At 40.5% G+C, this 15623-nt stretch overlaps 1 protein-coding gene across 2 annotated transcripts in view; it reads right to left on the bottom strand.

Moving 5' to 3' along the window:
* Positions 1-15623, bottom strand: part of MYO7B (myosin VIIB) — a 255392-nt gene that overhangs the window by 160192 nt on the left and 79577 nt on the right. For both annotated transcript variants that reach the window (XM_073674582.1, XM_073674581.1), the window contains exon 3: positions 2603-2710. In XM_073674582.1, the coding sequence (XP_073530683.1) occupies positions 2603-2710 (108 nt within the window). The remainder of the gene's footprint in view (positions 1-2602; positions 2711-15623) is intronic.

Below are 15623 nucleotides of genomic sequence, written 5' to 3'. Positions count from 1 at the left end.
GATTGTGTTTTGAGTGGGGAGCCGATGTTTTTATTGATACCATTTTGGGGTAGATACTGTACAATGTGTTTATAGCTTCTTATTGAATTTTTTGCAGAGTTGCAGCCACCAAAAAAACCCCACAATTCTGCCATTTTAACTTCTTTTCTTTCATTACCGTGTTTCCTAATCATCTAATTAATTTTAATAGACCACAGCTTTAAGAACACAGCAATTCCAAAATGTTTTTTTTTTTTTTCTGTTTCTTTTAATGAGTGAAAAGGTAGGTGATTCAAATGTTTATTTTTTAAATTTTTGAAAACTTTTATTTTTCACTTATTACTTTATGGGGTGAAAAGTGTTAGGAGACAGCATGGTGGGAATAGTGTGAGGAGACATAGTGTGAGGAGACAGTACGGGGGACATGTTAGGGGATAGTATGGGTGTGAAGTCTAAGAGGACAGTATAGGGGGAATGTAAAGGTACAGTAAGAGGGAAAAGTCTGAGGGGACAGTATAGGAAGGAAAATTTTGAGGGGACATTAAAGAAGGGGGGGCTAAAATGAAAGGGGACATTATTGGGATAGTGTAGGGACAATAAAATTATAAAAACATTTCCTCAATTACTGTTTTGTGATCATTCTGATTCCCAAAAATTGACAAGGCAATAAAAAATGGTTTGCACCCCAAAATGATGCCAATAAAAACTTCAACTCATCCCGCAAAAAACAAGCCCTCACATGACTCTGTCGGATGACAGCTAGAAAAATTATGGCTCCCAAAATATGGCAATGCAAGGAGCTGGAGATTGACAGGGCACACCACACACTAGGCCCTCATGGCCCAGATCCTAAGCGTCCAAGAGACATTATCTATGGCATACATTTTTTCAATGTAAAAGAGGCCATTATGAAGAAAGCAAGGAAGTTGGGCTCTGTTGATTTCAATGGAAAACGCATACAATTGCTCACAGATCTATCACGAATGACACTTGCTAAAAGAAGGGTATTGAGACCATTCTGTGAAGCCCTGGACATTCCCAGAAGCCATATATGTGACTGGACACCTGCTCCACCATTGCCACAGAGAGTGCAAGCACGTCGCAGATGGTGTTCAATGGATCAGGAATTTGAGGGTGATGCGCCTAGATAGGAAATGAACCTGCCAATAAGCTCCTGAAATGAATGTTGTCTTCCCTGATGAGAGAGATAGTTTGCAGATGTTTACTTATTTCCCTAAGCATATCATTAGATATAGTTAAATAGAGCTTTAAGTGCCACTCTTCCACTATATGGAATGTCTCAGTTCATATAATATCTTAGAAGGATTTGGGTAGTCTAATTTCACAGGAAGATTGGTAAAAAGCATTCATACTCTCCCACAAACTACCTATTCCTTGTCATGCTCATGAGAAAAACTATAATAATCTATCTGGATGGTACCGTTGTCCCACTGTGCTACATAGGATCTTCCCCTCTGTATCAGACTTGTGCTGACGGTGCAGCTGGGTCTATGTTACATATATGGTGGGAATGCTCATTGGTTTGTGGGTTATGGAATTCAATTTTCTCACTGTACAATAGTCTCACCCTCCCCCAAATAGGCCTACTTTCCATTACTCCAAATTCAATCTCAAAGTCAAAAAAAAAATATCCTTGGGCACTTTTAACAGCTGTTACGTCAATTATTCCAAGTCACTGGAAATCCACAAAAACTCCCACTTTGGATGAATGAGTGGAAGAGGTTAAGAATATTATGCAAATGAGAAACACGATTACTCAAAGCTTTTCATCTCCAATAGATTCAGTGAGGGGAATGACCTGGCAATTTGGTTGTCATAAAATAATACTTAAATAGAATGTCGTGATAGATGCGGTCTCCTCTGAAGTGCAGGTTTCAACAAGTCGTGTTTTTTTCTTGCTCATCCGCCCTCCCCCCCCACACACACACACACACCTTTTCCTTCCCATCCTTTCTCTTTCTGCCCTCCTTTCTTCTTTACATTCCTCTAGTACACACAATTAATATCTCATCAAGCTGGTTATGCCTACATTCTAGTGTTTAATGATAACTTAATATTAACAGCCGTCAACTTTTTTATTCTTATTATTGAACAGAATTGGAATGTTCTGTCTTCATATCAATGTTGTTAAAACTTAATAAAAATATTTAAAATTAAAAAAAGTCAACTTTGATTTCTTTGATCTATATAAATGTGCCTTGCTAGGGATTTTTCTGCATTTATATGGTTATGGAAATACTTGGTGGCCTTTGATATTCTCAGTAGACTGTGCTCATGAGCTCCGGATTCTGATAAGATTTAGCTTCACTGAATTGAGAAGCTGGTGGTAAATCCACAACAGAAAACTGAGTTTCTACTTCAGATTTTTGGCACAGAATATCTGACAATTCTACAGCATACATAGCTATGACAAATCTGTGCCATGTGAACATGGCCTAATTCTAAGTTACAGTAGGAGCTAAATAAATAAAATTATCTGTTTATCGAATGATAAATCTATCCATTTTAAGCTCTTCATATACAATGCACGCCCTTACTAAATTCTCCACAGTTGAAGTATTTTTTTAAATTTATATAAAATACATACATAAGTTACACTTACCTTGCCATCATCATCCTCAAGCAAAGTCTGTCCATTATGTGTATCCTTAACCACAGCACCAATGGGTATTCGACTGTCAGATGGGATTTCCAACCAGACATGTTCCCCCTATAAACAAAATACATATATTGCTACTAGTAAACAAAATTGTGAAGGGTGGAGCACAGGTGAAATATAATTGTTTATGTTTTGTCCGTCTGTATGTAATGCTAGACACGCAAAAATATTTTGGACCTGTCCAAGGTATCACTATTGTCCAAAGAAACACTTGTGCTGTAGATTACAACCCACATGCAACATTTTACTTTTATATAATGTAACTTTTTATGCACAACAAGTATTGTAATAGACTTGTTTCCATTTAGTTACAGTTGACACATTTCATTGTATTATAGTACAATATAGTTCATTGCAACTATAGTAAGATTATTCAATCCTGACATTGAAATAAATACCACAACCATCAAGCGACATTTTAAAGGAAATTGGCTCCGTCCGTTCTTTTATGAAATGAAATCCGTCTTCTATCTACCTGATTCACTTGTATCCCAGGGAGAATGAGTACATGACTTGTGCAACTAAAAGTAAAGTCTGAGCTTAAAGACTTATCTTTAATAATTTTCCAAGACAGGAAAGTAGTCTGCTAAGCTATTAAAAAGAGCCAGTCCCAGCCTTCTTCACAGCACTTATGATGCACCGCCACATAAAAGACCGTCCTGTGTCCAGCGGTCACGTGCCATAGTTTATGTCATGAGACTGCTGGGGACACAGGGCTCAGAGCAGAGGAGCGGGCTGGTCCAGAAGGTAATTTTTTTTATTTATACACCACACTGAGGAAAAAAAAGGAGTCTGGTAATATACTACATTATATATGATTTCATGTAATTAGTGCAATGTTTTTTCTAACTTGCTCTAATTTACATGTGTTTCGATGTGTGCCTTTAAGTAAATGGAAACACCCCAGGTACTCTGACCAGTGTGTGTCAGATGGTAATGTCATAGTTACTGACGCACACGGTGGATACATCTGTCAGTCTAATAATTAACTTTTTCTGTGACTTAGGATAAGATTAATGTCTAAGGAAATTTGCTAATATATTTTAGTGTTGCGTACTAGCTATTTTCTCAATTAACTAAAGCAACACCAGGGGCGGAAATACCATTAGTGGCACAAAATAGATAGCCAAGGGGAAGTTAAATGAAGCAAGTCAAGTATTAGATATAAAGCTAATGGTATCTCCCAGAGACAAGACAGAAGAAAAAAGCCATAGTTGTGCAGTTAATTGCTGGACGCTTTAGAGGGAAGGACAAATGGGCAATGAAATAAAAATGGAGTGTTTTACTGCTATACTATAAAAACAACGCGTTTTAAATCTAATTCCCAAAGATGTTAGTTTTTTGGCATATTTTAGCAGTACAGGCCTCCATTTAAAGCACAAAATGAAGGGGGACCCATTGGTAGCAGATTTAAAGCTTTTCAATCTTTATTCAATGGATCAATTCCAGCCAGAACACAATAAGACTCTAAGCACTGTAGTATTCATGTCCCGATGTGTTTCCCCCCGATATCTTCATCAGGGGACAAACGACATACTGTCAGTGCAGCATGTTATTCTGTGGCCACAAGGATCATGGGCACTCTACAGGGCTTAAAGACTTTATAATATACTTAATCCTGGTTGGTAGTCTTTGGTGCATATGGATACTGTTTCCCGTGTACACATTCCCTAAACTAAGATTTATCATTTGTTTATATAAATGGTTTTAGGAATATAGTGATTTTCAAGACATATACGTGTATATATAGCAGTCAGTTTCATTTCATTATTCCGATTGTGGGTATTGTCCCAGTATTTATATATGTCTAAATTGGGTATGCATCCAGGATTCTATTTTCACTACCTGTGCTGCACTTTAATTATAGTCTAGGTGTGTACCAAGGTCTTTAGGGATATCCGACGTGGAGTGGGGGCGCTATATTGCAAATATTAGTGTGCCAACCTCCGCAGATAGATAGGACACGTTAGGGATTACTAGGGAATTTTTAGTCCCCTTATTCCCTACCTTGATTTTTGTTGGACCTATTTGACTCCATTTATATGGATAGACACACCTTTATAATATTTTTTTTTATCTTTAGAGTGTTTATTTGAGAGTTTTTAAAGATAATCATTGATAGTTATATTTTAGGGGTCTGTTTTCTTGTTGGTCTGTTAACTATACTAGTATAAAATGACTGTCAGTAACAGAAGATCAAATTCCGTCTCAGGTTGAATCCTCCCAGCTGCCTCAGCAAATATTCAGAAGGACTCCCAATTTAAAAGCTTAAGTTGATGATCCGTTTTGGGACACTTTTAATCCTCTTAAATGACGAGGAAAGCGGATATGTTTACGGCATTCCTATTATTATTGTGTGAAAGGTGTATGGTTAGTGAACCCGTTGTGGATAGCACATATTGCTTTTTGCAGGTATCATATGCGACCAAATTCATCAAATGCTGTATTACAATTTCCATCATATATTGTTATTAAAAATAAACTCAAAATGGTTGGAGGCGGTCTTCTTGCCATATACTCATTATGGCAGCTCAGAGATATTCCGTTTTGTGAAGTGTAGATTTCTTCTAGTTTTCGCGGCAACTAGCAACCATAAAAATGGAGGAGGATATACTCTTCTCTAACTCTGTCCTATTCACTTTTCAAAAACCATGGATAGGCTTTCAATAGGGGATATGCCTCCATCTCCTTCCCTGAGACATCTGCCAATTTATGTTAATTAATTAAATATTACGTTTTGTATAATATCTTTCTTCTAGCATCTATTAGGAATACTTGCCGTGGATGCAATCGTAATCCTCCGGTTTCCAGACTGCTCCGCTGGTCTGTCCACACTGGGGGCGGAGCTATCGCGCACTTGGGTGGTGCACTACACACGGTGGTGCCTTGTGTGTGGAAGTGGTGCGCGATGTGGGAACACGGGACGCCATGCTTCCCACTTATTTTGTGTCCCCGGAGACAGGGGACGGTGTGTCTCCCAGTTGCCATGCAACGCTGGATGCTGCCTTGCCTGGTGTTAGCTAATGGCGGGAATGTGTGCACTCTGCTGTATAGGTGAGCAGGGAGCGGCTCCCTGGACATGACTGGGAGGAATGCATCACCGGATTGTTATCCTTAGATTTGGGCTGGCTATTCAAGGCCTGCTTCTTATCCAGTTCAGTGCTGTTTATTCAGTTCCCCTGTGCAGTGGTATGGTAAGTGCTTCCTGGTTGGGTTCTGGTTGCTTCTCAGTAGTTGCTTATGGTCGTTATTGGTTCTTCTTTATTAGCTATTGTCCCGGGAATTCCCTTTGGTTTTCATTTGGGTTTTATGCTGTTAACTTTGGATTTACTCTTGTACCTGACTCTACATCGTCGGCGTTACCAGATGACAGCTATCCTGTGACAGCAGTCTGGGATGGGCTCTGTAAAGCCCCCCTCACCTTCAGGAGTCGTGAAGAATATGCCGGCCCTTAAGGACTTGCCTAGCAGTGGTGGCTTGCGCAAACGCAAAGTGCGTCTGTGACTGCGCTTTTGCTGGTCCAATGTGAGTCACTACAGAGTAGTTATTCCTGTGTATAATAGAATCCCCACAAGATTATCTCTCTGACTGCCATCTCCCTACACGATCACAAGAAGTGTTAAGCGCCTCATACACAGTAGATAGCTATCGGCTGAATGATGGTTTGTCCAATTGTTCAGCTGGCAGTTATCTCTCTCGACTCCTCCATACAGAAGATCATTCACTCTGCTGATCATTTCTGTGTTCCCTCTGGACATGGCTTATCATTATCCAGAATTAAAGGATCGTCCAAAATCGAACGTGCCAGATCCTCATCTCCCTTGCCATCATCTGTTGGGGGAGAGTTGGGTTACCCCATTCACATAAGGCTGACGGATGAGTCCACTGTTATCGGCAGGTTGAGGCAACATCAGTACAAAGTGTATAGGGGCCTTTAGAGTCACTAAATATGTCAGTCTCTAAGGATAAAATTCTGTAGCCCTTTCAAAGATCTACCCTGTGGAAAGGCTCCAGGTTTTACTTACTTCTATTACATTTGCTGATGAACTTGTCCCTTTTACCAATCTGCTGGCTAAAAGACCTAGGCCAGTCTTGATGATGGGGCATGTTGGAGTCAGAAAGGCCTGAATAAGATGCATCTGAATCAGACGCGTCTAAAAAGTGACATTGGGTTTTCTTAAAGTGGAGCTATTGGTTATGGGAAAATCATAAAAATTGACAACAGACAAAATTCTAAGACTTTTCTCAAATATATGTCATTAGAAAATTAGACCCTTTCCCTTAGCATTACAGGAATGCAAGTTTTACTTTCATTTTACCAAGTAAGCACACAAACTTATGCGATTGTCTTCTCTGGCACATACCAAGTCTGAGAGAGGAGGGGCAGCTCATTCTATACAGCATATGAATGATCTTGTACTCAGATCTGGAAAGATTTGGCTTGTTTTATTGTTTTTATTTGCTTAGACCTTAAAATTTAAATGAGAGAATCGAGTCACCTATTATTTTCATAAAGTCGCCAAATGACAATCACAGATATGGTGGCTTAATTTACCAACCCAAAGTCAAATTAATAAGAAATTTACCTCAGCCTCAGGATCCTGAACTTTACATGAAACTAAATATTGTTATTTATCAGGCTTGTAATAAGATGTCCCTGTGCATTATCCAGCCTAGATACAGATGAAGATAATGCTAGTTCTAAAGGGTTAATCTACAAAAGGAGGACATAACTGCTTGTAAAGGGTTAATCTACAAAATGAGGAATTAGATGGTTATAAAGTGTTAACCTGGGTCTCTCACTAGAGCTGTACATAGAGCCTAGATCCACAGCCACAACACATTGAGATGAAGCTGTGAATGACCTCAATTGTCATTTTCAGCTATCTCCTGCTCCTCTGTAAGACACAGGAATCCATCTTACTCAATCTATTAGGCCATCTATACCAAGCTCCACCAGCTTTGAAATTAATAATAATTTTTAGCTGCATCATGCCTGTAAAATAATTTTGGGCATATTAGCAGTGTGTGGTACTCATTCTATTTGGCCATCTATACTAAGCTCCACCAGCTTTCAAATTACTAATAATTTTTAGCTGCATCTTGCCTGGAAAATAATTTTGGGCATATTAGCAGTGTGTGGTACTCATTCTATTTGGCCATCTATACTAAGCTCCACCAGCTTTCAAATTACTAATAATTTTTAGCTGCATCTTGCCTGGAAAATAATTTTGGGCATAGTAGCAGTGTGTGGTACTCATTCTATGAGGCCATCTATACTAAGCTCCACCAGCTTTCAAATTACTAATAATTTTTAGCTGCATCTTGCCCGGAAAATAATTTTGGGCATAGTAGCAGTGTGTGGTACTCATTCTATTAGGCCATCTATACCAAGCTCCACCAGCTTTGAAATGAATAATAATTTTTAGCTGCATCTTGCCTGTAAAATAATTTTGGGCATATTAGCAGTGTGTGGTACTCATTGTATTAGGCCATCTATACTAAGCTCCACCAGCTTTCAAATTACTAATAATTTTTAGCTGCATCTTGCCTGGAAAATAATTTTGGGCATAGTAGCAGTGTGTGGTACTCATTGTATTAGGCCATCTATACCAAGCTCCACCCGCTTTGAAATTAATAATAATTTTTAGCTGCATCTTGCCTGTAAAATAATTTTGGGCATATTAGCAGTGTGTGGTACTCATTCTATTTGGCCATCTATACTAAGCTCCACCAGCTTTCAAATTACTAATAATTTTTAGCTGCATCTTGCCTGGAAAATAATTTTGGGCATAGTAGCAGTGTGTGGTACTCATTCTATGAGGCCATCTATACTAAGCTCCACCAGCTTTCAAATTACTAATAATTTTTAGCTGCATCTTGCCCGGAAAATAATTTTGGGCATAGTAGCAGTGTGTGGTACTCATTCTATTAGGCCATCTATACCAAGCTCCACCAGCTTTGAAATGAATAATAATTTTTAGCTGCATCTTGCCTGTAAAATAATTTTGGGCATATTAGCAGTGTGTGGTACTCATTGTATTAGGCCATCAATACTAAGCTCTACCAGCTTTCAAATTACTAATAATTTTTAGCTGCATCTTGCCTGGAAAATAATTTTGGGCATAGTAGCAGTGTGTGGTACTCATTGTATTAGGCCATCTATACCAAGCTCCACCCGCTTTGAAATTAATAATAATTTTTAGCTGCATCTTGCCTGTAAAATAATTTTGGGCATATTAGCAGTGTGTGGTACTCATTCTATTTGGCCATCTATACTAAGCTCCACCAGCTTTCAAATTACTAATAATTTTTAGCTGCATCTTGCCTGGAAAATAATTTTGGGCATAGTAGCAGTGTGTGGTACTCATTCTATGAGGCCATCTATACTAAGCTCCACCAGCTTTCAAATTACTAATAATTTTTAGCTGCATCTTGCCCGGAAAATAATTTTGGGCATAGTAGCAGTGTGTGGTACTCATTCTATTAGGCCATCTATACCAAGCTCCACCAGCTTTGAAATGAATAATAATTTTTAGCTGCATCTTGCCTGTAAAATAATTTTGGGCATATTAGCAGTGTGTGGTACTCATTGTATTAGGCCATCAATACTAAGCTCCACCAGCTTTCAAATTACTAATAATTTTTAGCTGCATCTTGCCTGGAAAATAATTTTGGGCATAGTAGCAGTGTGTGGTACTCATTGTATTAGGCCATCTATACCAAGCTCCACCCGCTTTGAAATTAATAATAATTTTTAGCTGCATCTTGCCTGGAAAATAATTTTGGGCATATTAGCAGTGTGTGGTACTCATTGTATTAGGCCATCTATACCAAGCTCCACCAGCTTTGAAATTAATAATAATTTTTAGCTGCATCTTGCCTGGAAAATAATTTTGGGCATATTAGCAGTGTGTGGTACTCATTCTATTAGGCCATCTATACTAAGCTCCACCAGCTTTCAAATTATTAATAATTTTTAGCTGCATCTTGCCTGGAAAATAATTTTGGGCATATTAGCAGTGTGTGGTACTCATTCTATGAGGCCATCTATACTAAGCTCCACCAGCTTTCAAATTACTAATAATTTTTAGCTGCATCTTGCCTGGAAAATAATTTTGGGCATATTAGCAGTGTGTGGTACTCATTGTATTAGGCCATCTATACCAAGCTCCACCAGCTTTGAAATTAATAATAATTTTTAGCTGCATCTTGCCTGGAAAATAATTTTGGGCATATTAGCAGTGTGTGGTACTCATTCTATTAGGCCATCTATACTAAGCTCCACCAGCTTTCAAATTATTAATAATTTTTAGCTGCATCTTGCCTGGAAAATAATTTTGGGCATATTAGCAGTGTGTGGTACTCATTATATTAGGCCATCTATACTAAGCTCCACCAGCTTTCAAATTACTAACAATTTTTAGCTGCATCTTGCCTGTAAAATAATTTTGAGCATATTAGCAGTGTGTGGTACTCATTCTATTAGGCCATCTATACCAAGCTCCACCAGCTTTGAAATTAATAATAATTTTTAGCTGCATCTAGCCCGGAAAATAATTTTTCTTCCCAATAGTGGTAGCAATAGAAATATGGGGCGCGCGCCTGGCTAACAAAAATATACGCTTCATAACAAAAAACACCAGCCTAGCACACTGCATTAATAAGATGGCATCATCGTCTCTCCCAGTGCTAGGTCTACTATGCCGGCTAGCATTCCTGTGCCTAAAACACAATTTATGGGTCCGCGCTAGCCACGATGTTGAGGGGTCTAAAGCTGCTGCTAACGCTTTATCAGAATTCAATTGGCAGATTCACAGAGCTCCTCCCCAACGCCCACCCATCGGGCTACAGTTGCCCACCCTCCCTATGTGATCTAGTGGTGAATAGTTGATGCCATTAATCAGAGCGTCAGTTGCCCCGTCGACGTGGCAAGCATACGGTAAGGCATGGGAAGAGTGGACACGACTAGTAGCAGGCAGACGGGTTGACCAATGTGAACAAGCCAGATTACAAGTCACCATTGAATTTTTCCACCAGCTAATGATGAGGGGCATATCAGGGGCGTCAGCTATTGTTCACCTTAATAATTGTGATGCAAATGCGGCTTTAAGTAAGGGAACAAAATGTATCCTACAGGTTCAGAATCTGCCATCTTAGTAAAGGTTCCAAGAAGAAGATAAAGACGCGTCTCTAACTTCGTGCTCCTCCGTGTGACGAATTCCAATAGTAGATTAGCAAACATAACTTATTTATTGAAACATAGTAAGGCTAAAAACAACACGTTTCATGGACGTCCTGTTCACTTCTAGAGATGAGCGGTGTTCGAATGGAACTGTTCGCCAATCTCAAATTCAAGCTGGTTTGGGAGGTGTTCGAGCCGTTCAACGAACCCGAACGATTTGAAAAAATCCGGCTGTTCGAGGTTATGTTCGATAACTGTTCGTGCACCAAAATCATAACTGTATTTTTTCACAGTAATGCTGATAATCAATGTTAATACACAGTTTGAGTGTACAGCGGGGCGGGGGGAGGGGCATGGGATGGATCTCTGCAGAAATAATGAAGATCTCCATTTTTTTTTTCTCTTTCCCGCATTTACAGTGGGGAGGTGCAGTCTGTCAGCCTATCAGCAGCGCACACACGAAGCGAAGTGCTTTTTTTCACACAAGCAAGGGCATGTGTCATTGGCTGTGTATGTCACATGTCCTTGCCCTATAAGACCCAGCCATTTTCCCCATCGCCACTATTTTCTCACTGCTGCAGCTGAGTGTTAGACGGCACTGCTGGTGCTGTTAGCGCTATATTGTGTAACTGAATTGCATGCAAACTTTCTCTTAAATAGACAGAAAGGTTTAGGGAGTAGGGACTAGTTTGTAATTGCAGCCCTTTTGAGGGCTAGGTTACAGCAGTTCCTAACACTTTTAGCAGGCTGGTCTGTGCTCTTAAATCGACAGATAGATTGGGAGTAGTGACTAGTTGTAATTCCAGCCCTTTTGAGGGCTAGGTTACATCAGTTCCTATCACTTTTTGCCAGGCAGGTCTGTTTTAGTGCTGTGCAAGTGTTTTTCACAGCATTTGGCTAAATCTAGCTAAGCAAATCCTTTTGGGCCTCTTGCAGTGTGTGTTAGTCAGTGGAGTAGCCTATCTGTGTTGCAAGCTATACCACCTGTGTATGTAATACAAATTTTATACTGCACCTAGCCAAGTAAAACCTCTTGGGCCTGTAGCAGTGTGTGGTACTCAATCTATTAGGCCATCTATACTAAACTCCACCAGCTTTCAAATTACTAATAATTTTTAGCGGCATCTTGCCTGGAAAATAATTTTGGGCATAGTAGTAGTGTGTGGTACTCATTGTATTAGGCCATCTATACCAAGCTCCACCAGCTTTGAAATTAATAATAATTTTTAGCTGCATCTAGCCCGGAAAATAATTTTGGGCTTAGTAGCAGTGTGTGGTACTCATTGTATTAGGCCATCTATACCAAGCTCCACCAGCTTTGAAATTAATAATAATTTTTAGCTGCATCTTGCCTGTAAAATAATTTTGGGCATATTAGCAGTTTGTGGTACTGTTATGATCTGCTACAGGGACTAAGGAAAGACAGGAGAACTGTCCCTACAATAGAACTAAACTAGATCCCTACGATGTAACGGGGAACCTGATCCTGCGATCAGACCCGCTAAAGTCCTCGGCTAGTCTGAACGAAGACCTATAGATGTGAGGGAGGGATCCCTACAAGAACTAGGGACTGGGATAAGTTTGGACACCTCCTAGCAGAAATAGTAGCAGTCAAAGACAAACACACAACAAAAAGCATAGAGGTCAGAAGACCTAGCAAAACTAACAGAGAACGGCAACAGAGCACCAAGCTAGCTCAAGAGTAGTAAATACAATGAAGTCCAGCAAGACCAGGAGGGCGGAGCCGGATTAAATAGGCAAAAATTGTCATGTGACCAGCAAACTAAAAAAAACCTAATAGGAGAGTTCTAACAGTACCCCCTCTTCTAAGAGGATCCTCTGGATCCCCTAGGCCCAGGCTTACCAGGAAACCTCCTGTGAAACGCTCTGACAAGTCTGGAAGCAGAAACATCATCCGCCCTCACCCATGAGTTATCCTCAGGTCCGAAACCCTTCCAAGCGACGAGATACTGCAAACTCCCTCTATACCGTCTAGAATTTAGGATGCGGGAAATTTCATATTCCCCGTCCTCCACCACCGGAGGAACAGTGGCAGAGGTGTCACCATCAGACACATCAGCTTTTTTCAACAGAGAAACATGAAACACCGGGTTAATCTTCCAGGACGTAGGAACCTCCAACCTAACAGCAGATTGGTTAACTATCTGAAGCACCTTAAAGGGCCCTACGAACTTGGGACCCAATTTTTTAGAAGGAATCCTCAATCGCAGATTCTTAGAGGACAACCAAACCATGTCACCAACAGCAAACAAAACCTCTTGCCGTTTCCTATCAAAGTACCTCTTAGATTTTTTGTTAGCCTCCTGAAGATTACCACGCACATCCGTCCAAACTCTCTCCAAATCACCGGAAAAACTCTCCTCCTCAGGCACAGCCGAAACCAATTTGGAGAATGACCTAAAAGACGGATGTCTCCCAGAACAACAAAAAAAAGGCGAACACCCAGCAGAAGAGGATGTATGGTTGTTAAGAGCAAATTCAGCAAGTGGCAGAAACTCAGACCACCCCTCTTGATTGTCTGCCACAAAACAACGCAAGAACTGCTCAACATCCTGGTTCTTCCTTTCTGTCTGACCATTAGACTCAGGATGATATCCAGATGAAAACGACAAATGAACTCCCAACCTGTCACAAAAGGCACGCCAAAAACGAGCCACGAACTGAGGTCCCCTGTCAATGTCAGTAGGAACACCATGCAGTCTGACAATTTCCTTGACAAAGGCCTTAGCGAGTGTCTTAGCGCAAGGCAGTTTGATGAAGGGAACCAAGTGACACATCTTGCTAAAACGGTCCACGACCACCCAGATGACCGTGAAACCTTCAGAGGGGGGAAGGTCAGTAATAAAGTCCATAGCCAGATGTGTCCAAGGTGCACTAGGAACCTCCAGAGGGCAAAGCAACCCCGCAGCAGGAGCATGCGAAGACTTGGATCTAGCACACACAGTACATTGGCGCACCCACTTAATGACTTCCTTCTGCCATCCAGGCCACCAAAAACTGCGACCCACAAGTCTCTTGGTCTCAGAAATTCCTGGATGACCTGCCAACCGAGACTCATGACACTCAACAAACAAATCTCTCCTAAAGGTCCTAGGCACAAACAACCTCCCATGGGGAGTGTTAGATGGGGCATTCTCCTGAGCTTTAAGAATCTCATCCTCCAAAACGGAGTCCAAAGCAGCAATCACAACACCTTCTTGTAAAATGCTCTCCTCTTCCTCCTCAACACCGACCATGGGAGAAAAGCTGCAAGACAAAGCATCCGTTTTAACATTCTTGGTACCCGGGATGTAAGTAACGGAAAAATTAAACCGCGACAAAAAAAGTGCCCACCTAGCCCGACGGGCATTCAAGCGCTTGGCAGCATCAAGATAGATCAGATTTTTATGATCAGTGAAAACCTGAATGGGAAATTCAGCACCTTCCAAGAGGTGACGCCAGTGTTCAAATGCGAGTTTAATCGCCAGCAATTCCCGATTACCAATATCGTAATTAAGTTCAGTCTCAGAAAATTTTTTTGAAAAAAAGGCACAGGGATGTACTCCATCCTTGTTTTCCTGAGACAACACCGCACCGACCCCCACCGAAGAAGCATCAACCTCAACCAAAAACGGCTTAGTCACATCAGGCTGCATAAGGATGGGAGCAGAGGTGAACCTCTCCTTTAGAAACACAAAAGCTTCAATGGCCTCAGAAGTCCACTGAACCGCATTAGCACCTTTCCTGGTGAGATCGGTCAGTGGTTTGACAATAATAGAAATTTTTTTTATGAATTTTCTGTAATAATTGGCGAAACCCAAAAACCTCTGTATCGATTTCAAACCAATAGGCCTAGGCCATTCCTGCACAGCTTGAACTTTAACCGGGTCCATCTCAAAACCTTCACTGGAGATAATGTAGCCCAAAAAACTAATTCTCTCTACAGCGAACTCACATTTCTCCAGCTTAGCAAAAAGCGAATTGTTCATTAATAACGGTAATACCTCACGTACGCTCCGCCAATGAGACTCCAGATCAGGCGAATAAATCAGAATGTCATCCAAATACACAACCACATTTTTGCCGATTAAAGGTCTAAGGATGTCATTAATAAGATTCTGAAAAAATGCTGGAGCATTGGTAAGACCAAAAGGCATAACCAGATTCTAAAAATGACCCACAGGAGTGTTAAAAGCAGTCTTCCATTCATCACCCTCCTTCATGCGCAACAAATTGTATGCCCCCCGGAGATCAATTTTAGAGAACCACTTGGCCCCCACTAACTGGTTAAATAAATCAGGAATCAATGGCAGTGGGTAAGGATTGCGTACAGTAATTTTATTAATCTCACGAAAGTCCAGACAAGGACGTAAACCGCCATCTTTTTTTTTTACAAAAAAAAATCCAACAGCCACAGGAGACTTGGAAGGCCTAATGTGACCGGCGGCCAAGCTTGTCTGTATGTATTCCTCCAAAGCCTTTCTCTCAGGAATAGTAAGATTAAATAAACGACTTTTAGGAAGAGTCGCTCCAGGGACAAATTCAATGGTACAATCATAGTCTCTATGGGGAGGCAAAATTTGTGACTCCTCCTCAGAAAAAACTCTCCAAAAATCCTGAATAGGTACAGGCAATTCCCCTTTATCCACAGCAGCAATACGTCCGTTACAACACTTGTCATAACACTTAGGGCTCCAGGACTTAATTTCATTGGTAGACCAATCCAGTACAGGATTGTGCAATTTTAACCAGGGTAACCCCAATATTACTGGAGAAGGC

The sequence above is a fragment of the Phyllobates terribilis genome, unplaced genomic scaffold (assembly GCF_046119375.1).
Source record: "Phyllobates terribilis strain yellow unplaced genomic scaffold, ASM4611937v1 Scaffold_3__8_contigs__length_932513732, whole genome shotgun sequence".
In the NCBI taxonomy this organism is placed as follows: Eukaryota; Metazoa; Chordata; class Amphibia; order Anura; family Dendrobatidae; genus Phyllobates; species Phyllobates terribilis.
Note: the sequence above shows the minus strand (reverse complement) of the source record. Positions and strands in the feature narration are given on the sequence as shown.